We start from the raw sequence: 22,480 nt of genomic DNA, 5'->3' as shown, positions 1-22,480 counted from the left end.
TAATTAATTCAGACTTTCACTAAATCCAGGAATTTAGGGAACTCCCTCCTCCCATTGTAAAAATAATTTTTAAAAATCTTGTTAGAAGCGCCATCTTTAGCAAAAACTAAGAGTCTTAGTCCAAAACCAACCTTGTTTTGTTTACCATCAACCCAATGAAGTCTTTCAGAGAACTGGAAAGCTTGCATACCCTTTCGGAACATTTTGACTGGCCTAGCATAGTAGGGCCCTAATGTGGAATTTGACATCGTTCATATAAGTCAGCACAACTGCTTTTGTTTTTTTCTTGAGACATAACTATGTACACACCATGCATTTAAAGCATGCTCCCCTCCAAAGCATCTTGGAGACTAGCTTTATCTTCTTACGGTGGGTGCTGAGGCACAGCAAAGGCAAAGGTGGTGTGGTCCCAGATCTGCAGGGGGAGGGCGGTGGCAGGGCATTTTGTTTCAAGCTCCAAAATGTCCTGGGCCAGCCCAGAGACCTTTGGAGGAACTGGGGAGGGACAGTGTTGTCCATGGGCCCTTCCACACAACATTTTTTAAATTGTGCATTCATGATGGCCTGTGCTCATGATGGCACTGGGGCAGTTATATGTGATCCCACTTTCAATCCTGTTTGTGCCTGCAAATGTTTTGGAGCAGACATACTACTTCACTACCAATCAGTGCCTATCCCAGAACTTTTGGTTCTTACCTTTCTTTCAACCACTTTTCTTGTAGTATAGTACAGGTGGCAGTAATGCAATAACACTGGGGAAGCATTTCAGAACAGCTAATAAAGTGAACAGGTGTGCAGATGGTCCAGTATAAATCCACCACTAAGGCATTATATTTGCGCTAATGCCATGCTGCAAAATTTAACCACGAGAAAACAACAGCCTACCACCAGATTGGAAGGATGCTATTTCATGAGTCTTTATTGAGTTAGAACAGGACTCACCAGATGTCACTTTACTAAGAGTCCCATCAAACCTGGGGCCAGCTGTGGAGTCCTGTGTCCAGTTCTGGGTGCCACAATTTAAGAAGAACATTGATAAGTTGGAATGTGTGCAGAGGAGTGCAACCAAGATGGTCAAGGGTCTGGAAAACAAGCCTGATGAGGAACGGTTGAGGGAGTTCGGTATGTTTAACCTGGATAAGAGGAGACTGAGAGGAGATATGATAGCTATCTTCAAATACTTACAGGGCTATCATGTGGAAGATGGAGAAAGCTTGTTTTCTCCTCCAGAGGTTAGTATCCAAACCCATAGATTCAAATTACAAGAAAGGAGATTCCTGTGAAACATCAGAAAGAACTTTCTGACAGTAAGAGATGTTCAACGGTTGAACAGACTCCCATGAGAGGTGGTATACTCTCCTTCCTTGGAAGTTTTTAAGCAGAAGTTGGATGACCATTTGTCATATATGATCTAGTTGAGATTCCTGCATTGAAGTGGGTTAGACTAGATTACCATTGGTGTCCCATCCAACTCTACCGCTTTATGATTCTTTTTTTTTTAAAAAATATTTTTTTATTGCTCAATTTCCACATAACAAATTAACAAACCATATAATGACCTACATAATCCACCCCCCCGGACTTCTCTCAGCTCCTCTTCCTAGTTTCACTGCACATATTTTCTCTGCATATTATAAAATTGCATATATCCTTACATATCTTTCCATCATGTTATCAACAATAAATTTGTGTATGTTTAATTCAAAACCTGCCAAAGAGTCCAGTTCATTTTGTTGTGTTTTTAAATAATTTGTATAAAGTTCCCATTCCTCCTTAAAGTCACAGTTGTCCTTGTCTCACAGTTTGTATGTCAATTTAGCCAGTTCTGCATAATTCATCAATTTCTCTTGCCACTGTTCTTTTGCCGAGGTTTCCCCATTCTTCCATCCTTGTGCTATCAAGACTCTTGCCGCTGTTGTAGCATACATAAACAAGTTCCTTATGTCGTTGGCAGGTCTTGTCCTACAATCCCTAACAAAAATGCTTCTGGTGTTTTTTTACAAATGTCATTTTAAACATTTTCTTCAATTCATTATATATCATTTCCCAAAGTTTTTTTTAATTTATTTACATTCCCACCACATATGATAAAAAGTGCCTTCTTTTTCTTTACATTTCCAGAAAATGTTAGAGCTGGTTTTATACATTTTTGCTATCTGTACTGGTGTTATATACCATCTATACATCATTTTCATATAATTTTCTTTCAGAAGGGAACAATCTGTACTGCTTTATGATTCTATGTTCAATCAAGCCACAATTGTGCTGTTTTAGGTTTTATGGAATCCACAGAGGCTCTGGCAGTACTCCAACAGAAGACTGTTTCAGCCTCTGAGTACTCCCCATAATTGTACATTTACTTCTTAAATTTATTTAACAAGAGTTATATCCCACTTAATAATAATAATAATAAACCCTCTTTAAATGGCTTACACAAAATAATATAAAATATTCATAAGAAAATATCAATAAAATCGACAAACTTTAAAAGTAGACACAATAAAATTATGAAAGTACAGATGAAACCAACAGTTTTGAAAAACAATATACAAAATAAAATATCATTTGGTACAGGTAATGGTCCTAAGGATAGAGCCCACTTGTCAATCACAGTTGGACATAAAGGATAAGGCAATTTCTAAGGGTATCCAGAATATTGATCCTTTCTTCTTCATAAATATGATACCTGAAAATTCTCCCTCTTCATAGGATGAGGCAGGAAGGCATATGCACACATTGCTGGTTTAAAGCATACAAAAGCCATTTTAACTCAGATTTACTCAGTGAGCATTTATGTAAACCCACCTTCACATTTATGCTTTCATGTCAATTTCAGGTAGACTTATGCTGGTTCATGCCATGCACATCAGTTGTCATGGTGTGATGGGATGGATATGAATTGTTTCACTGACATTCCCTCCCCTCAACTAGCCTTCGAAGGTCTGTTACTGCTTCCAGAAGTAATGTAACCCTATCTGCTTTCCACACCTGAACAATTGTGAAACCATCCAACAACTAGGTAGTCACACAATGTGCTTCCTGATGTCTACACAATGGAGCGATGCAAATTTATATTGCATTTCCCCAATGCTCTCAACTTAAAATAAGAATGAGAAGAAGTGGAGAATAACTTCAGAACATGTGTTGGATATGTATGATGTAGTGTGACAATTTGGAAAACGTCCGCACTTGCTGTGCACAGAATGCTTTTTAAAATTTGATGTGTACACAGCCCAAATCTTGTTGAATTCTAATTTCTCAGAAGCGTCTGGGAGAGAGGGAGAGAAGTACTGAATGTGTGTATGTTGTATATGAGAATAGATGCATGTGGGTATAATGTGTGCATGTGTATGAATGCAAAATTGTATTTGTGTGTGAATGTAAATAAGTGTGTGTGTGTGTGTGTGTGTGTGTGTGTGTGTGTGTGAGAGAGAGAGAGAGAGAGAGAGAGAGAGAGAGAGAGAAGAGTGGCCCCGCCCCCACCCACCTTTTGCAATGGCTCTTCCCACCAGTAGCATGTGGCTCATGGAAAGTTAGCCATCAAAGAAATGAAAAAGGTTCTTCTCAACTCCAAGTATATTTCACTTCTCCATCGCTGCCCCAGAGCCACCCAGGGCCAACTCAACTATTAGGCAGAATGAGGCAACCAGCTCAGGCAGGAAATGCTGGGAGGCAGGGAACAGCAGCAAGATTCTGGGGAGCTGTTTGCACAAGTGGCCTACAATGTGCTCCCTAGGCAAGTCTACTACCTTCAGGCATGGTGGAGATGCTGTTCTGTTGCTAATGCTGAAGGCAGAGATTCAACCACCAGTCTTGTTCGGCTTCTTTTGTAGAATAGGGGGCGGTGGACAAGCCATCTTGTCTTCTGCCTCAGATAGCAAAGTGACTTGGAGGAGTTCTGAAGGCACCCCACTCTTCTACTTCTGAGACCAGGGATGCTTCCAGTTGCCTTGTTAGTAGAGCATTCATCCTGATTTCATTGCAGGGAAATTAGCTGCCATTGGCTATTTAATGAGGTTTTGTTATGATTTGCTTCCAGGAAGTTAAGATGATGCTTGTGTCAAAACTGGCATTATCCCACACATTCCAGTGCCTTTCCCTTTCCTTATTGCAAAATAAGTGTTTTGAGGGAAGCGGATTTGTTGTGCAAGACCTCTTATAATTGCACAACTTTACTTTGCCAGTATGTGATTGAACTCCCTCGAAAACAGCGACAGACAGGAAGCTCCCTGGCTTTCCATTTGGGGAGGGCTCTTTCCGTCGACTACCAACTGTATGCTAACACCTGCCCAACATCTTGCAACATCTTTAAACACCTTGCAACATCTTGCAGATGAGCTTGGAACACCTCAGAATCAGGTTTGGCCTCGCTGCTGCAGTTTCTTCAATTCTCTTAATACCACTTTGAATCCCCAGTCCCACGGGGAAATGTGGAGCACCTCATTTAGGGAGTAGTTGTAGACTGTGGCTTCCGGCCCTGTGGCTGCATTTTCAAAGCCAGCATGGCTCTCCGATACAAATCTGTGGAAGAAGGAGCCATGGATGAAACAGGGTGACCACTTACTGATTGCCAGAAAGAAGAAAAAAGAGGACATACATTCAGTGGTGTAGCGTGGGTTGTCAGCACCCAGGGCAAGGCAAGTAATTTGCACCCCCTAACCCGTGAGCCAGGTAGGGGCAGAGAGCTGCAAGTGCGAGCGCGCGCCCCCGATGTTGCGCCCGGTGCGGCCGGCCCCCCCGCACCCCCCACGCTATGCCACTGCATACATTTGCACAAAGTGGGGAAGATTGTGACCAGGAGACCTGCTCAGTCTGCAATCCTGCTGCTAACTGTTGGTGGGAAACTTCACTGGCCTCTGAAAGTTCTCCCTTTTTATGGTTCTTTAAAGAATTTTGAAGCAGACAGCCCTTCAGACAGGGGACCATCCTGTGTAAAGTAGGACACAGTCACCCTGGGGTGATCTAATTACTTTTTCTTAACTGTTATACATACAAAGGAAATAACAAGACCTCTAGTCCTACACAAATCAAAAGTGGAGTCCCTAAGGCAGCTAGATGGCCCTTTGTCCACCTCCTTCCAGCAACTCCTGCAGCCAAGCTGGTGCTAAACATACTGCTCTGTTTTCCTTTGGACTACATCAGGGGGGCTGAGAGGGAGAGTCTTGTCCTCTGGGGATGCCAGGACCTCCACACTGCCCAGGCTTGTGCCCTGGGGAGATCACTCTGACACTGCTAACACAGTGGTCTGGCTTCATCCCCAGAGGTGCACACCAGTGCCTCTCAAGACAGATGAATGCCAACAACAACAGGTGCCTCAACAGGTGGGATCATATAAATCTGACAATTATTTAAGAAGATGCATACCCTGGTTATCCACCCAAGGATGAACAAGACAGCTAAGTAAATAGTTAGCCTAAAGTAGGAATGAGCAAATATGTAAAAGCTGGGTTCTCTCAGTTTATAATTTTTCTAGCCTTGAAAATTTATTTATCCACATTTCTACATAACTTGGCAAGTCCCCATGAACATTTTCCAGCATTTTAGTGAGAAATTTTCCCTTATACACTTGTTTTGTATGCAATTTTGCCTAATCCTGCTTCCACCTCAATATGGAAGCATTGCTACACGACTTCACATTTGCCCACAATCTGGCTCAATAAAGACCCTAAAACACGCAGAGCTTTTGTTTCCCCCCAAAGCTAATCAACCTTATTTGTTGCTTTAATGAGTATCATTGATATTTTGCAACCCTTCCCACAAATCCCTTTCCTAGCTGAGTAAGATGTACCAAAAGTGCTTGATAGGTGCTCGTTTGGCTGGGTCTGTGATGATTCCTGAGATTTGACTTTATTTTTCAGTCTTTTATTTTTCTTCTTTGTGCTTTGTCCTGAAAAAAGAGAAGTGGGGAGGGGGGAATGGAATAAATTATCTGGTTTACAAGCCACAGTAAACTATGGTTTGACATATAGTTACTGGTTAAGGAAGACAGAATTAACCAGAATCCCAGATTTGTGCTACAGACTCAAACCTGATTTCAGAGCCACATCATAGTAACTAGCGGGGACAGAAGGATCTGTCAGTAGTGGTTCTCTCAATCTCTCATTTTTCCAATCATAAATTCGGTTCTCTGCATGTATGTAGCATTTACACACATATTTTTTTAAAGGAATCCTCACAAAAATTCACCAACGTTTGGGGAGCATGGCTAGCCAAGGAGCTAAATGGCAACATAGTTTAGTGTCTCTAATTGCCTAAGGACTACTTTGATGAAGAGTAGACACATACAATTCTAAAGCCCTGGCAGACTAAAGCTACACAGACTCCAGGGTCCAAAAAAGAAGTAAGCAAGACTCAGTATTCAAGAAGAAATTGACGAATCCTTCTTTCAGGCCTCAGATTCAGAGATGGTCAAGGGAGGAATGAGAACACAAAAAGGCATGAAAATGCTAACAACCGTGGAGGAAGACAAAGAATCAGACTACTACACAAGCAAGATAAGGAAAGCTCCTGTCTCAGATCGGGCAGAGCTTTCAAACAGAAGTTTAAATATCTATCTGGGCAAATTGCAGACTGGACTAATAAAAGCAGTAGAGCTAAACCTAGAGCTAAACAACCAGGTGGACATTCAAATGCTACAAATGGCAACAGAAGATCTGGCCCTAAAATTGGAGGAACAATCTGATTGAGCAATGAGGGGTTTCCCCCCCAGTGTCAGCATGATGGTTCATCCTTGTCCACCTTCCCTATATAAGGTGGTGTGAAACAGGGCTGTCTTCTCACCTTGACTCTCTTTGGCATATTCTTCTTCCTGTTGCTCTCCAATGCCTTCAGCTCGGCTGAGGACATTGTGGACTTCCATTCAAGGAGTGAAGGAGGCCACGCCAAGATGAAAGCATGGCAGATCCTTACCTGTGAGGTGTTCTTTGCAGCTGACAGCGCACTCTGAGGAAGTTCTACAGAGAAGCACTCAACCCTGAAGCTCACTGAAGTGATCTTGGGCCTGTCACTGTCTCTCAACCCTAACCTACCTCAGAGGATTGGTGTGAGGATAAAATGGAGAGGGGGAGCCCTACCTATGCCACCTCAAGCTCTTTGGAAGAAAGGTGGGATGGAAATATAATACTGCTACTTCTTCTTCATTGTCGTGCTTCTAGCGTTTCTATCATGTTTCTAAGAAATCTATGTTTACCTGCTGGGGGTGGAGTTGATTCCAGAACTCTGGGGTTCTCTTGGGCAACCTTGTTGCTGGGACGGCGGACAGTGACACCTCCCACTTTGCTCCCACTTGCTGCTGCTTTCGCACTGTCATCGTCTGTCAAGGTATTCTCTGACTGCACCAAACTTTTCTTCTTCACCTTCAGCTTTAATTTCCCTTTCTTTTTCTTGGAGGCCACCGGCATTTCTTCCTGCTGAGCAAAAACAAAGTGTGTGCGTGTGAGGAAAAGCCCTGTCTCTGGGAATGCTTTCAGAAAACGTGGCACAGAAAATGTCAGGAAGATAGGAAGCTGTATAACTGAGCCAACAATTGGTCGATCTAGCTCAGTAATGGACTGGCAGCAACCCTTTACACTTTCAGGAAGGAATTATAAGTTGCACTGGCCAACTTGTAAATGCCAAGGACTGAACCTGGGTGTTTCCGCCTAGAAAGCAGGTGCTGTGCCGTTGAACTACGGCCCTGCGCACTAGGGATGCTGGAGAATTCCAATGAAAATGGAAACTGCCAATGTTCACCTAAAGTGGTACCTCTGGTTACGTACAGTACTTAATTCGTTCCGGAGGTCCGTTCTTAACCTGAAACTGTTCTTAACCTGAGGTACCACTTTAGCTAATGGGGCCTCCCGCTGCCACCGCTCCTCCGGAGCACGATTTCTGTTCTCATCCTGAAGCAAAGTTCTTAACCCGAGGTACTATTTCTGGGTTAGCGTAGTCTGTAACCTGAAGCGTATGTAACCTGAAGTGTATGTAACCCGAGGTACCACTGTATTCATCTCATGTCCAGAACAGAGATCAGTCCAGCAAATACAATTGGCATTCACTGTTGCCTTTTTGCATCCCCATTGCCCACACATGGATTGTTCTTGACTTCCTGATCATGAGTTTGTTTGAGGGAAATGACCCATGAGTTCTGGCTCAGATGTAATGCTAAGGCAGGAATTATGATCTGTTTCCCCCCAGTGCTAGCAAGGAGCAAACTGGGTGCAAATGGTTCACGTGTGGTAAATAATTAACTGTGGTTTACCATGATGTCTAAACCTGCCCATTATGTCACTAATTAATTTTATGAAACAATGCATCCTTAAAAGTGTAAAATTCCTGGCAGAAAAAATATAGCAGAATCACCAGTTACCTGGGAGGGGATATTCTGGGGCAGCTTTGTGGGTTTATTTTCCTCCATCTTGGCATTTCCTCCTTGGCTGCACTCTCTTCTGGCCAATGACTCCCTAAAGGCAGATATAATAAATTATTCAAAAGATACACATATGTACATGTTATTCTATCCCTTCAACTTTGAAACTAAGCAGTGGTGCTAAAAACAGCTCTGCCATCTTCTATGTCTATGTGGTACAACAAATAAACGTAGTTTTTGGAGAACTTGGTCTCTATTCAACTACAGATCTACTGGTGGACCCTTGAGCAAATCAGGTGCAATCCCTACTATGTATTTAAAGCACTTTAGAAACACACGGGTTCCCTCAAATAACCCTGGGAGTTGTAGTTTACATAACTACATCCCAGCACCTTTAACAAATGACAGTTCCTAGGATCCTTCAGGAGAAGGTGATGTGCTTTAAATTTGTGTTAAATATATGGTGTTGATGTGGCCTCACTGTTTCTCACCCTCAGTTTCTCAGCCTCAGTCAATATCAAGTAATTGCTGCTGTTTGGGTAGTATTTTCTGTCTCTAGTCTTTCAGCTTGTCCCATTTGCTCTACTTTTTAGGTCTGCACACATGCCCCACACACGCACACACTTCATTTTACCAAGGAATCTGGGTAAAAACCAGATCCAATAGAATTAAGCTGAGCTTTGAAGACCACATACAGCTGAAAAAGGAAGTGGGAAAGAGCGCCACTCTGTCAACTGCCTTCTTAATCTCTACGTACTTTTAAAAGAAGAAAAAGGCAAGCACTCTCTTTACCTTATGACCAAGAGGGCAGTGTGTGTGGGACACACACAGAGGTTTTGTTGGCCCCAAGGAAAGACCTCAAGGGTCCTATTGGAACCTTGGGTGCCATGTTGTTGACTCCTGCTTCAGTTTCCGCTCTAATTGTTTCCTTCTTGTCTTTTGCCCTTTTGCCAGCTTGCTCTCTGTTCAGCTTTTCATCACCTCGCTCATTCCCCTTCTCTCTCTTCACCACCCTGCACTAAGCAATCTTCTTATAAACTGACCTTTGTTTTCTTTTCTCACCATTCTGCACTCCTCCTATTTGCATTCTAGGAACATAAAATGTAAGCTGCTTTATACAGTACTGAGTCAAACCATTGGCACATCTACCTCCATATTGTCAATGTTGACCAGCAGCGGCCCTTCAGGATTTCATACAGGAAATCTTCCCCCACCCTTATATAGAAATGATGGGGATTGAACCTAGGACCTTCAGCATGTAAAGCAAGATGCTTCAGCACTGAGCTATGGTCCAACCCCCTCTAAGATCTTAAGAGTAGGCATTACACACAGCATAGGCTTGCAGGAAGAAGGAGGAACCTGGCTTCTGATGTCCTGTTCCTGGATTTCTGTACTTTCTTGGATACCTCCTGCTCTAGTGACACTTGCTGTTCAGGACTGTCTTCCTGGATGCGACCACATAGTACACTGTAGTTGGTGGCAATTGTACGCAATAGCCAATGTAGCCCTTGAACGATGGTCCAGCATTGCATTTTGGGAAGCCTTTTGGAAGCTGAACATGGTTCCTGTAAGATGAAGGTAGAGGACAGCCAGTCTGAAAACCCAGCTGCCCCATTCAAGGCAAAGAAAGTGGAGGAGTTTGTGAGTTGGCAGGTGGATGCCAACAACATAACCATAATACCTATGGGAGGTCTGTTACAAGAAACTCTGGCAGGCCCTCTCTGGTGACATGTTGAGACCAGCAAGCAAAGGGGAGACATCTCCTGGTGCAATGCAAAACCTGCTACATGACAAGGGAAATTGATGTGCATGAAACGGCTTGCTGCAAGAAGCCACTTTATGCCAAACAACCATCAATGTATTTTCTATGCACCAGGAGTTGTTAACTAAATTAATAATAATAATAATAATAATAATAATAATAATAATAATAATAATAAAAAAAAACCTTTATTGCCACTACACCACCTGTGTGCAGTGAAATTAAATGAACCCCCCTCCACCACACACATACACTCAGTCTTGTTCGCACTCTGTGTGCTTGTCGGAAGTCAATTGCACCACTATTTGCCCCTCCCATTCAGCAGCCCAACAGCCCACGAATAAAAACTGTCCTTTAACCTGTTGGTGCGGCTGACTATACTTCTGTATCTCCTGCCTGAAGGTAGGTGCAAACTAGACCTTATGTGAGCTACATACTGCTAAAATAGTGCTGAATTCCAGGGCCAACCCATCCAGGAGGCAAGGGGAGATGTCCGCTTGCTCTCAGTTAGCCCCTACCTGCTTGCCTTCTTACAACCTGTGTAGGGGGGTCACTGGCTGTTATCTCTACCCTTTTTAGTCTTATGGTTGCCTTTGTGCAACCACAGGGAGCTGGATGGGGGCAAAACTAGAATTATTTGGCTCCATCTGTCATGGCTTCTGAGTCTGCCGACTGGTGTCTTACCAGTCCTAAGGGCCACCAGCCTCCATTATTCCAGGTGTTGTGGGACTACAACTCCCATCATCTCTGACCGCAAGGACTTCCTGCCCAGATCTCTCTGACCCAATTGCCTCAATTCCATTGGGCAAGAATTAAAATGGGATACGTAATCTGAGCAAGAGGAAGTAACAATCTGTATAAACTCCATGGAAATGATCATCACGAAGGGCAGAGTGGACAAAAGGGAGACTTCCTTTCCATCCCTTGTGAAGAATAGCCAACCTGTGTAGAGAGGGTATCATTTTACTTACAATTCGACACAACGACTTGTTTTCATTCACCAGCTTTTCCAGAGACAGGTACTCAATGATCTCACAGGGCAAGAGAGCATCCAGTTTGTCCTGCTTGTTTGCCAGCCTTGAACCATTCACATAGAATTTTGAAAACAGAACAGATGGAAAGGCAAGATTCCATTAGCAAACAGCACACTCACTGTTGTAACTATATCATTTAAAAAAGCAATAGGGAACCTTCGGCCATTCAGATGTTGTTAGACTACATGTCCCATAACTGCTGTCCATTGGCCATGCTGGCTGTGGCTAGTAGGAGTTGTAGTACAAAGGTGAAAGGATCTGTCTACTTCTCAGTTTCTCCTTTTTCCAATTTTACATCCATCAGCATTTTAGGGCAAATTTATCCTAATAATATAACTCTATTTTGTATGCTTCCCATCCCCACAATATCTCCATTTTTATGCATGCTTTCCCCTTATATATGCATTTTTGTAAACATTGTTTGTTTGGAGAACTGCATCACAAAATTTGGGTAAGAATGGATTACGAATAATTGCTGTGTTTTGGTTCACATATTGTTTTAGAAAGTGCAAACTTGATAGACTGAGCTTTAAAGCTTTAAATGTGTGCTGAATCAAATTTATCCTCTAACCCAAAGTCCAACAGCATCTGGAGGGCACCAGGTCTACTATGCAGTCTTGAATGGGCAGATCCACACGCTTAAAGCACATTTAACATACATTTAAAGCTCATGACTTCCTCAAAGGAATTCTGGGAACTGAAGTTTACCCCTCACTGAGCTACCATGCCCAGCACACTTAACAAACTACCGTTCCCAGGATTGTGGTTTTCTGGGGGGGGGGGGAGAGCTATGTGCTTTAAATGTATGGTGTTGATGTGACTTTAGGCTTGATAAAAGACTACCAATAGCTCTGATATTCTGCCAGTGTTATTCCATGGGTGCTAAGAGGGCCCAAAAAGATAAAGTGATGGTCAGAGGAGATGACTCATCCCGATTTACCCCTTCTAGTTAGGAAAAGGGTTAGGAAAGTGCTAAACTGTCTATCCCTGCTTCCAGACCATGGGTAGGCAAACTAAGGCCCGGGGGCCGGATCCAGCCCAATCACCTTCTAAATCCAGCCCGCGGATGGTCTGGGAATCAGCGTGTTTTGACATGAGTAGAATGTGTCCTTTTATTTAAAATGCATCTCTGGGTTATTTCTGGGGTGTAGGAATTCGTTCACATCCCCCCAAATATAGTCCAGTCTCCCACAAGTTCTGAGGGACAGTGGACCGGCCCCCTGCTGGAAAGGTTTGCTGACCCCTGCTCCAGACTGTCATTATTTTGTGGGAAGGATTAAAGCACATAGTAGCAAATTAGGTCTGCACAATTAGAGTAGATTAAAGCACTCTGCTGCTGTAGTACAATAAATCCATTTAGAAAAAAGAAAAGAAAAGAAAGGAAAGGGGTGACCTTTTTTAGTCAGGAAAGTGATGGGGGAAGGCACTGAAAGGTGTGGGATAAACAAATTATTAATGGGAAGAAGACATATAAACATCCCGCACCCAAATCAGGATGAATGCTATTTGTTGTATCACTGCCTCATCAAACAAATTAGAGTTGATGTTCAAGAAAGAGTGGACGCTGTACAGCCTCCACAATAGCTTTGGGCAAGCAAACCAGGATGAATGGTCAGTAAATATCTGGAGGAGCTCCAGAACTCTGTAAGGTAACAGTATTTGGCTGTAGGGAGCAGCACCTGATTCCAGTGAGACCTGGGCTTTGGCTGTCTTTTGGAGCATTTAACCTGCACCTCTGCTCTCTCTGTGTGTATTTGTAGATAAACACAGATATGACAAAACACCAATGAGCCTCCAGTAGCCTCCTTCCAAAGGGAACTAAAACCTGCCCCCTGGAGCTTTTCACTGATCACAGAAGCAGGCTGAGCGTAAGCTGATTGAGATGGCTTGAAGATGCATTGTTTCCCCTGTAAACTGGCTTGTGGATCTGATCATGACTTGGAAAGTATAAAACCACTCCCTTTACTGCTCTCTGTGGCACTTTGTAGTTGCCTTGGATCAGTTCTGCCTGCAACCTCTCTTTCATGTCAGTGGATCTAACATGCCCAGCATCTGATGTTATATATAATGTCAAGTGGATGGCAGGTGGATGTAGCTTGGCTGAAATGGCCTCATGGGCCTAAAGATGAATCCTAGGTAAAGGTAAAGGGACCCCTGACCATTAGGTCCAGTCATGACCGACTCTGGGGTTGCGGTGCTCATCTCACTTTATTGGCCGAGGGAGCTGGTGTATAGCTCCCGGGTCATGTGGCCAGCATGACTAAGCCGCTTCAGAGCAGCGCACGGAAACACCGTTTACCTTCCCGCCGGAGCGGTACCTATTTATCTACTTGCACTGGTGTGCTTTCGAACTGCTAGGTTGGTAGGAGCTGGGACAGAGCAACAGGAGCTCACCCCGTCGTGGGGATTAGAACCGCCGATCTTCTGTGGTTTAACCCACAGCACCACCCGCGTCCCAAAGAGGAATCCTAGTGGGTCTAATAAAACAGGAGAGGGGAGAGAAATCTCCACCCCTGTTTTACACCCATTCATTCACCACAGGGTACAAAGGAAGGAAAGAAGATGCCAGGAGAATCAGTATCTCACAGTAACAGAGGCTTTCCTGAAACTTTGGGGTGCCCCAGAACACGGGAGAGAGTCTTCTTGGCTTCTTCCATCCTTGCCACATCGCTGGAGTCAAGCACAAAGATAATCCCATGTGCAGTGCTGTATTGGTCCCTCCAGGTTCCCAAGGACTGCTGTCCACCAGGCAGGTCAATGAGGGACACCTCAAACCTGTCCACCCTGAGTGCCGTCTGGTTTGGCTTCGTGATGGGAAGCACTTCACAGGAGAGGACTGCAAACAAAAGTAGCAAGAGCAAACGAAACAACAACAACGGGCATCAGTCTCAAGTAAAAATACAGGTAAGCTCATACACCACAGAAGCTTTCCTCTAATTTCCAGAAAAATTATAGGAAATTGCAAGGAGGGCCTGATATAAAACGTTGCACAGTGAAGCATTCCTGTTCAGGTCCTTCCTCTAGGATAAACCATTGTATTTGCCCACTCAAGCTCTGTTTCCTATTATATTCCCTTGACAGTCAGCATACACTCAGGCTGTGTATGCAGCCATGCATTTAAAGCACATTTATTCCCCCAAACGATACTGGGAACTGTAGTTTGTTAAGAATGCTGGAAATTGTACCTCTGTGAGGGGTTAACCACAGGTCCCAATGTTTTTGGTGTGTTGTTTGTGTGCTTTAAATGTATGGTATGTATGCAGCCTAAGTCCTTATTATATTGTTTTGGTAGTCTCCCAGTTTTCTGTTCTTCTGCAAACCTTGGGGTTTCCCCAAGCCTACTGATACTACTCTCTTGGCCATGGGTATTGCCATTTTGGCGGTTTGAGCAATGGTACTCACAGCCCAAACATTGAGAATTAAGGGAATTATAGAGCTTTACTATTTAAGTGATGGTTGTACAGAGTAATGTGTCAGGTCAGCCAGTGCGTACAGGGCTCATAGGCAGCTGAAATCAGCAACAAGGGTTATAGGTTGATGCTGAGACTCAGGTCTACCTGACAGCCAGTCTCCTAGAACTAAACTATGTAAGACTGGCTGAGGAATGTTATATGAAAGAAAGGCCTTCAGCAAAGGCTGTGGACTCATTCATACTTCCTTTTGCGCCTCATTTCTAGGCACAAGTCTGGGCCTCCCAGGTCTATGCCCCAGCATGTTTTACTGCTGAATCAGAGCAAATGGGTTGCTGTTTGCTCCGGTGGTAAAACATGAGTTTTCCTTGGGAAAGCACCAGAACGGAACAGAATACTCAGGCACAGACCTGGAAAGCATGGACCTATAAACTCAGAGCAAAGGTTAAGTGTGGATGAGCCTTTAGAGACACTCCTGTCAGCTCTACTAGGCATTGAGTTCAGGTTCTGGAGTGGAAGAGCTGGAAAGCTTAGCTGACATTAAGTTCTGCTCAGCAACTCACCTCTCTGGATTTCTTTCACGAGGGAACTTTTTCCTGCACTGTCTAGGCCAAGGACAAGGATGGTCACTTTCCTGATGGGAAAGAGAAGGGTAATGTAAAGATGCAATCTGGTAACACCTTTGGAGGGAGGGAGGATTAAAGTTCCCATAGTAAAGTGAAATCCAGATGAAATGTTTAAAAAGCATTGGCTGGCCTTTTGATGACATTTTGTTGCAGGGGACACTGTGAGAAACTATTTTGTTGCAGAGGGACACTGTGAGAAACTATTGCATGGAAACACCTTTAAAAACACACACAACTGCTTTGTGCACACATTCCACCCTTCCTCTCCATCCATATGGCTGTACTTTTTTGTTAAGAAAGATGCATGGCAAGTCCTAAGCATGCCGCTTCAAAAATGTAATTATTGTAATGAGTACTTTGGCCCTGAAGCTCTCCACAGTGGGACCAATAATTCTTCCAAAAAATGTTTACAAGCCATTGTTTTGTGAGGAGAATTACCAGTGATGTGAAGGGTCTGTTTTATTTCTCTCCTCTTCCCCCCCCCCCCAACACAACAGGTGGAGGAGTTCTCTGTTTAAGAATGGCAGGCAAAAATGAATCAGAGCACATATTTCCTCATCATTGCATTGCCATTCTGAGGGAACATGGCATACTCTTCCCCTCTCTTTGTGAAAATGTGGCATGCGTAGTAGCACAGTGCAGGCCTTCTGTGTTGCTATAGTGATTTTTTTGTGGGGCGCAGGCCTAGTTGAAAGGGCAACATATACTTGGAACAGAAGTGGATGGAAGCACGAAGTGCATTACTTGGCAACCAGCAGGGTTTCAGCTTATTGCCTTAGCAACCTTTGTTTGGCACTATGCAAACAAACCAGAATCCAGTGGTCGTATAAAGCTGGGAGAGAGATGTGTGGTGAGTCTCTCGTTACCCAGAATGCTCTGCTTACTTAGGCACTAAATGCAGCAGTTCCTTTAAAAAAAAAAAGGAAAAAGATATTGAGGCTAAAAGCAGCACCAGAGCAAGACATTTGCTGTCTGAGGAAAAGAACAAGATTGTGCCATCTCCCAGTTCCACATGCAGAAGTCAACGCTTTTCATTGCGACGTTAAATCGCTGTTGTTCTCTCACCTAAGAGTACTTTCCTCAAACTTGGGGCTTGACTTCCAGGATTCCAACAACTAGTCCTGGGGCTGCCACCACATGTTACTTTCATCCTCCTTAGTATGTTACCCTTGTAGAAATCCATAGGAATGAGGATGGGGACAAAGTTAGTTAGCTCAACCTGTGGCTTCATCTATAACTGACCTTGCCTTCACCTGCCACTGACTTCCCAGCCTTCTTCCCCACTAGTCCCACCGGGCACCAGATATCCTTGCTCTCCAGATTTACCTCATTGGCTCTTGGAGAGCCTGCAGCCAAGACCAGCAGTAAGAGAAGAGGTGAAACATACTCCAGCAAACCACAGAGATGAACAGGGGTAGGGTGAGTCTCTGGCTTCCCCCCGCCGTCCTTGAAGAAAAATAGCAAAGCAACAACAATCCTGTTGTAAGATTTTCTTCCCTTTAAAAAATGGGGGGGGGGATGCTTTACTCGTGGCTATGTGAGTACTTCAGTATAGGGCAGGTTGATGGCTTAAATTAAATAAATAGCAGACTTTAGATTTTAACTAAGACCCCAAGATCTATCAACAGAACCCAGTACAAAACACATGCTTAAAATCACAGATTTTGGACTCTACAATTTTGTTTTGAATAGCAGAACTGAATGGCGCTCTCTCAGTCCTTCCACACACATGAGAACACAAGAACAGGCCTGCTAGATCACGCTAGTGTCCCATCTAGTCCACCACAGTCAGGTGCCTGTGGCAGACATGCAAGCAGGGCATCAGTCACCTGAGCACAGCAGCAGTCTCCCCTCCTGAAGTTTCCAGCAATTGCTATTCAGAAGAATTACTGCCTCCATTTGTGGAGGCAGATCATAGCCATGAAGGCGAGCACTCATTGATAGCCCATTTCTCTGTCAAATCCTCTTTCAAAACCATCAGAGTTGGTGGCCATCGCTGGCTCTCATGGGGGTGAGTTCTGTAGTTTAACTGTGAGCCAGGTGAAGTAGGACTTTTATTTTGTCTGTCCTGAATCTTTCAACATTCATCTTCATTGGAACCCTGTGAGCTCTAGTGTTAAAAGGGAACAGCTTTTGTCTGTCCACCTCCTCCATGCCATGCATAATTCCTTATATACTTGTATCATGTTGCCTCTTACTCAGCTCTTCTCTAAGCTACTCCACCCCCAAGTGCAGTGAGTATACCTGTATATTATACAGTTGTAATCTATCCTGGAACCTTACAGTGAAGTGCAGATTTTTATTTTTTTTAAAAAAACCTTATAAATAAATACATCCTTTCTTCAAATCTCTCTTTAAAAAGCTCTTTACATGGACTTTGATCCAGGATTTGGCTCTGTAAGAGATTGATGGTCCCTTGCTTCACACACTACATCTCCCCTTTCCTCTTGAAGACCATCTCCTAACAGTCAGTTAGGCCTAACCTAACAGAAAGCCATGGCCAGGAATATATTTCAAATATGTGTGGCTAGCAAACCAAGGCAGGCTGAAGAATTCCTATTAGTTCAGGAGGGTGAAATTAAAACAGAAACTCTCACCTGTTTCTTGCTTTCATATGTTGCTCTTCCCTGTTGGTGGCTCCGCTGCTTCCAGCTAAACTTAATCTGGATTTAATGTATTCACCATCCCTTGTTTCTTTAATCCCAAGGACATCCAAGAGAGGAAAAACGGCAAATCCAAAGGACTGTCAGTTTGAAGACCTTGCTTCTTTATCCAGAAATGACAAGATGTGTATGAGAAGATGCCTACGATTTCCTGCACAGGCTATGCCCTGAGAGTCTGAGGAAAGGAGCAATCAGATTTGTCACTTGTTTTAAATGGCTTGAGAAAATGGAACACACCAATTGGGCAGTTCAGCAAATCTCTTGTAATGGATCACATCACGGTTCAGTCAGTCATGTGTTGGTTTAATCCTGGGATTGACCTCTCTGCACCTGCAGGAAAGCACAGCCATTCCTTCTACAGTCATTCTGAAACTTCCTTATTTGCAGGCAACAGTCAGTCAGTGCACTGGATAGATCAGAGATGGGGAACTTGTTGTCCTCCATAATTTGTTGGACTACACTTCCCATCGCCCCTGATAATTGTCCATGCTGGCTGGAGGTGATGGGAGTAGGAGTCCAGCAACATCTAGAGAGCCGCAAGTTTTGTATCCTTGGGAGAGAGAGTCTTGGACAAGTGGGCAATGGCAGCAGGAGAGCCACTGTGAAGCAATTTAAAAAGCAGAGACAATACATTGAAAAGCTTCAGTGTACATAAGACCAATTCATAAAGCAGCATCAATGACAATACAAACATATTGGCAAATAAATTTTAATAAATGAACTACGCTTGGGTGCCCTTTTACATGATTATTTTAGTATGTTTCATACTATATTCTCACTCTAGGAAGGTCAAGGTGGTACGTGGTATTATCCTCTTTATTGTGCATGAGGCGAGGTGAAGCTATTTGCCTCGGGTGGCAGATCTGACCCCCTCCCTGCCACCATGGTTGTGCAGCTGACAGCCTTGCTGGGGCTTTGTGTGTGCCACCCACAAAGTGCCATTGCCCTTACCCCTGCTGCTGTGCCCTTGTTGCTGCACCTTTGCAGCAACAGCTGGATCATGGCAGCAGCACAGGTGCAGCTGCAGGTGAGTTGTTGTGGTAGGGTTGGCAGCAGTGTGAGCACAATGGCAGAAGCAGGGAGGGGGGGCAGGACTGTCAGGATGTTCTGTTCTACCTTAAGGAACAGGCATGATTGTTGTGTGTCACATGTCTGTTTACACTTCAGCTCAGTATGCTGGGAACTTCTGTTTGTGTACAGTGGTACCTCGGGTTACATACGCTTCAGGTTACACACTCCGCTAACCCAGAAATAGTGCTTCAGGTTAAGAACTTTGCTTTAGCATAAGAACAGAAATCAGGCTCTGGCGGCACGGCAGCAGCAGGAGGCCCCACAAGCTAAAGTGGTGCTTCAGGTTAAGAACAGTTTCAGGTTAAGAACGTGTTAAGTTGTGGGTGAACATATCAGACGACACAGTGATTCTTCAAACAGCTCTTGTTTATTCACAGGTCAGAACAGAACTGAACTGAACTGAAGGGTTCAGCCAGCGTGCTTATATAGAGCTCCACTAGAACGCAACAGTAACCACTTTCTGTAACTATCCAATCACTGAACGTCACTTTCAATCCCTTATTTGCATATGTTGACCGGAGAGAAAACTATCTACAGTATCCCCCTGCTGGCCCAGGGTGAGAACTTCAGTACATAACAGAACGGACCTCCGGAACAAATTAAGTACTTAACCCGAGGTACCACTGTATAGCTTTCTGTTTTGCTTTGGACATGAAGGAGATCAGACATGTTTTCCTTTTGTCCTAATCTACCCTGAATAAACCTGCTTGTAAATATGCACACACAGCCTCTCGTGCCACTTCTGTTTGCACAGTGTTTATTTTGCTGAATTGTGTGCTCAGTCTTCTGAAGCCTGGGCCACAGATTCATGCTGCACCAAGGGCCGGAGTTTGCCCAGCACACCGCCTGGTGGGCTGGAGCCAGCTGGGGGCCTGCCAATTGCCCTGGTTTCCTTGGGTATATGCCAACAAGGGCAGAGGCTCAGATTTGTGGGTATCATTGGGGCAGGAGCATGGGTGGGGGAATTTTGCCTACAGGGGTGAAATGTATTGAGCCAACCCTGCAAACTAGACTAGTCTGGCACAGGAGAAAGGTGGTAAAATTAAAAAAAAAAAGCTAGAAGATGAGAGTGCTATAAAACTAGTTAACTGTGAGGGATTTGAGCAGATTAAAGTTGTGTCCTAGATAAAGTCTGCTGTGCAGAAGGGCAGTGAGAAAGGGGGGGGGGGACAAAAAATAGTGGAAGACTGTGGTGTAGTATAGTGATTAGAGCGGGGGTGGCTCTCATGCCAAAAGCTCTTTGAAAGGAATCGTGTCAGACTTTTGCAAAAACAATCTTTCCTTCTCCCAGCAGAGAGTTTGGCAAGGAGGGACTGAGAGAGGAAGAGAAAGGGTTGTCAGAAAGAGACAGGTGCCAGGAAGAGTGAGAAAAGAGAGGTGCCCCCTCCTGGGTCTCGCCCTGCCCAATACTGTCTTCAGCCCCACAGAATGCCAGCATGCAGCTGATATATCATCCCACAAGGTAATGTGGGCTCTGAGAGATTAAAAGGTTGCCACCCCTTGCTTACAGCATTTGGCTATAAATCTTCCAAGGACAGGAGTTTGAAAAGCAAAATGAAGTCCCTGCACAGGTGGGTGACCTTGGTGGGGTTGTCACTTTCTCTCACACAGAAGTGGTGTATATTTAACCTATGTGTGTGTGCGCATGCAGGGCTGAGCACAGCACACTTTATGGGAAACAATTTAGATGCATTAAAATCTGCTGGGAAATGAGTTCTGCATTAGACAGGAAGCAGGCTCACACTTTGGCTAAACTCCAGACTAAAATCAGAAGCCAATAATGGTGTCACATTAAACCATGGTTTATTTTAAACTGGGCTTGAAATGTGAATGAGCAGTATGCTGGTAAACACAGCTCAAAAGGCAATGCTTTGGTCCTCCCAGGTTTCTGTATTTAATGAAGCATAAAGGAGCAAACCAGAGACTTGCTTCACATGCAAATCAGTCCTTGCAGTTAATTTGGGGAAAAGAGCTATAGCTGCAAATTGTAACATAGATACTTGGTGGGGAGGGGGGTCCCCCCTGCACGTCTCCTTTCCCCTCTCCCAATTAACCTCTGTCTCCAGTGACCGCCTCCATGACATCACTAGGGCCTGCCTCTGTGACATCACCAGTAGCCGCCCCTAGGTCTCAGGTATGGAACATGAAATCTCAGTGTCTGGGATACTCCTTACCTGACACCCCTAGCAATAATTGGTTGTGAGAGTTAGCATGCAAATGAACAACCAATATATTGTTTTATTGTTAGTAATATGCTTGCTTGACTGTTTATTTTCTTAATAACTTATTTTTAACATTTGTATTGCTAAACGCTTGTGAAAGAAAGAAAAGTAAGAAGCCAGTTCGGCTGCATAAGGAGCTTGCAAACGAGCTGAAATTTAAGAAGGGTGTATATAATAAATGGAAGAAAGGGGAAATCACAAAGGAGAAGTATACACAAGTAGTCAGCAGTTGCAGGGAGAAGGTCAGGCAGGCAAAAATTCAGAAAGAGCTCAGGCTTGCAAGAGAGGTTAATAATAATACAGTAATAAAAAGTGTCTTTGGCTGTGTTCAAAGCAAGAGGAAGCACAAGCAAGTAGTAGGTCCTCTGTGTCTAGAAGATGGAGAAATGCTATTGGGTGGAACTACTCAACACCTACTTTGCCTCTGTCTTCACCTAAAAAGGAAAGCAATGCCCAACGTGGGGATAACAAATTAAATGATGGACCAGATGACCCTTGGGATCCTTTCCAACTCTGCAATTCTACAACTCTGTGATTCTGTGTGGGTGCAAGTATGTAGAAAGATCTGGCTTTTGCATGGCTGGAATTTAGCCTACTGTACAAAGGAAAGAGTCACATCCATTATACTCTGTATTTCTGCTTCTGGCTATGTCCATCATTGGTATTTGGCTCCCAGATGGCTGCCCACAAGGGCAGCTGTCTCTTGGGTTGGAAAAGGTTCCACACCCTACATGCCCTACATGTTACCTACCTTACTTCATTTGGCAGGGGCCACTTGCAACAGCACTTCTGAAGAGCATCCTTAGGTTTGGGCAAGGTGTTTGCATCTGTCTGTCTCAAGAGGCAATGGAAGAGTGTGCCATCTAAGGTAAAATCAAACAGTTGGAGAATTACAGCACCTGCTGTGGCTGTAGAGACCAGTATGGGAGAGACACATTTTATTGCAGCTGGGACAGATGAAAGCATCCAGTTTTGCTGTTACAGATGCACCGTGGCTTTTCTTCTCTCTGTGCTCCACCTAGCGGTCATTTCTCCTCTGGTCACTGCTGTGGATACAGGGCCTGACTGTCTGTCCCCTGGCACAGCAGTCTTCTGCAAGGGACTCCTACACAGTGGAGAGGGGGGATGTCTACTGTTACCAGGCTTCATGTCATGTTGCAGACAACTTTATAATGTAGAGTTAGTCTGCCAGTGGGCCTGGTGTCTGATGTCAGCTCTCCGTAGAGCACATCCTTGGGGATTCTGCCATCTTCCATTCTGTGTACATGATCAAGCCAGCATAGACCTTGCTGAGACAGAAGTGGGAGCATGTTGGGAATGTGGACTTGGAAGAGCACATATTTGT

At 44.1% G+C, this 22,480-nt stretch overlaps 1 protein-coding gene and 1 long non-coding RNA gene across 4 annotated transcripts; one reads left to right on the top strand and one right to left on the bottom strand.

Annotated features, from left to right (window-relative positions):
* Positions 1-1,490: 1,490 nt before the first annotated feature.
* ARL13A (ARF like GTPase 13A) lies at positions 1,491-17,874 on the bottom strand. 3 transcript variants are annotated; one of them, XM_083484760.1, is made up of 11 exons: positions 17,777-17,874; positions 17,550-17,662; positions 16,506-16,625; positions 15,117-15,187; positions 13,730-13,979; positions 11,081-11,186; positions 9,707-9,912; positions 8,348-8,441; positions 7,190-7,409; positions 5,789-5,887; positions 1,491-4,521 (listed from the first exon to the last, which is right to left on the bottom strand). In XM_083484760.1, coding segments are annotated over exons 2-11 (1,245 nt in total). In that variant the 5' UTR covers positions 17,552-17,662; positions 17,777-17,874; the 3' UTR covers positions 1,491-4,444. The 3 variants fall into 3 exon arrangements, with proteins under 3 accessions (XP_083340886.1, XP_083340884.1, XP_083340885.1); XM_083484758.1 differs by lacking the exons at positions 16,506-16,625; positions 17,550-17,662; positions 17,777-17,874 and adding an exon at positions 15,618-15,831; XM_083484759.1 differs by lacking the exons at positions 16,506-16,625; positions 17,550-17,662; positions 17,777-17,874 and adding an exon at positions 15,618-15,830 and having other exon boundaries at positions 7,190-7,406.
* LOC310698104 lies at positions 15,976-18,563 on the top strand. Its single transcript, XR_014521310.1, has 2 exons — positions 15,976-16,029; positions 17,887-18,563. It is a non-coding gene; the product is annotated as an uncharacterized lncRNA (long non-coding RNA).
* The last annotated feature ends 3,917 nt before the right edge of the window (positions 18,564-22,480 follow it).

Source organism: Podarcis liolepis (genome assembly GCF_965112155.1).
Source record: "Podarcis liolepis genome assembly, chromosome: Z".
Taxonomy (NCBI): Eukaryota; Metazoa; Chordata; class Lepidosauria; order Squamata; family Lacertidae; genus Podarcis; species Podarcis liolepis.
The sequence above is the reverse complement of the archived record's forward strand: the minus strand, read 5'-3'. Positions and strand labels throughout refer to the sequence as shown.

What these genes read in the sequence shown, in the direction of transcription:
- ARL13A (XM_083484758.1), bottom strand. Translation starts at nt 15,802, where the DNA reads ATGCCACATTTTCACAAAGAGAGGGGAAGAGTATGCCATGTTCCCTCA. An exon ending in ACAAGTCGTTGTGTCGAATT is followed by an intron (nt 9,913 to 11,080) that starts GTAAGTAAAATG and finishes TTCATCTTACAG; the next exon opens with GAACCATGTTCAGCTTCCAA. An exon ending in CCCAGAATATCCCCTCCCAG is followed by an intron (nt 7,410 to 8,347) that starts GTAACTGGTGAT and finishes GTTTTTGCTCAG; the next exon opens with CAGGAAGAAATGCCGGTGGC.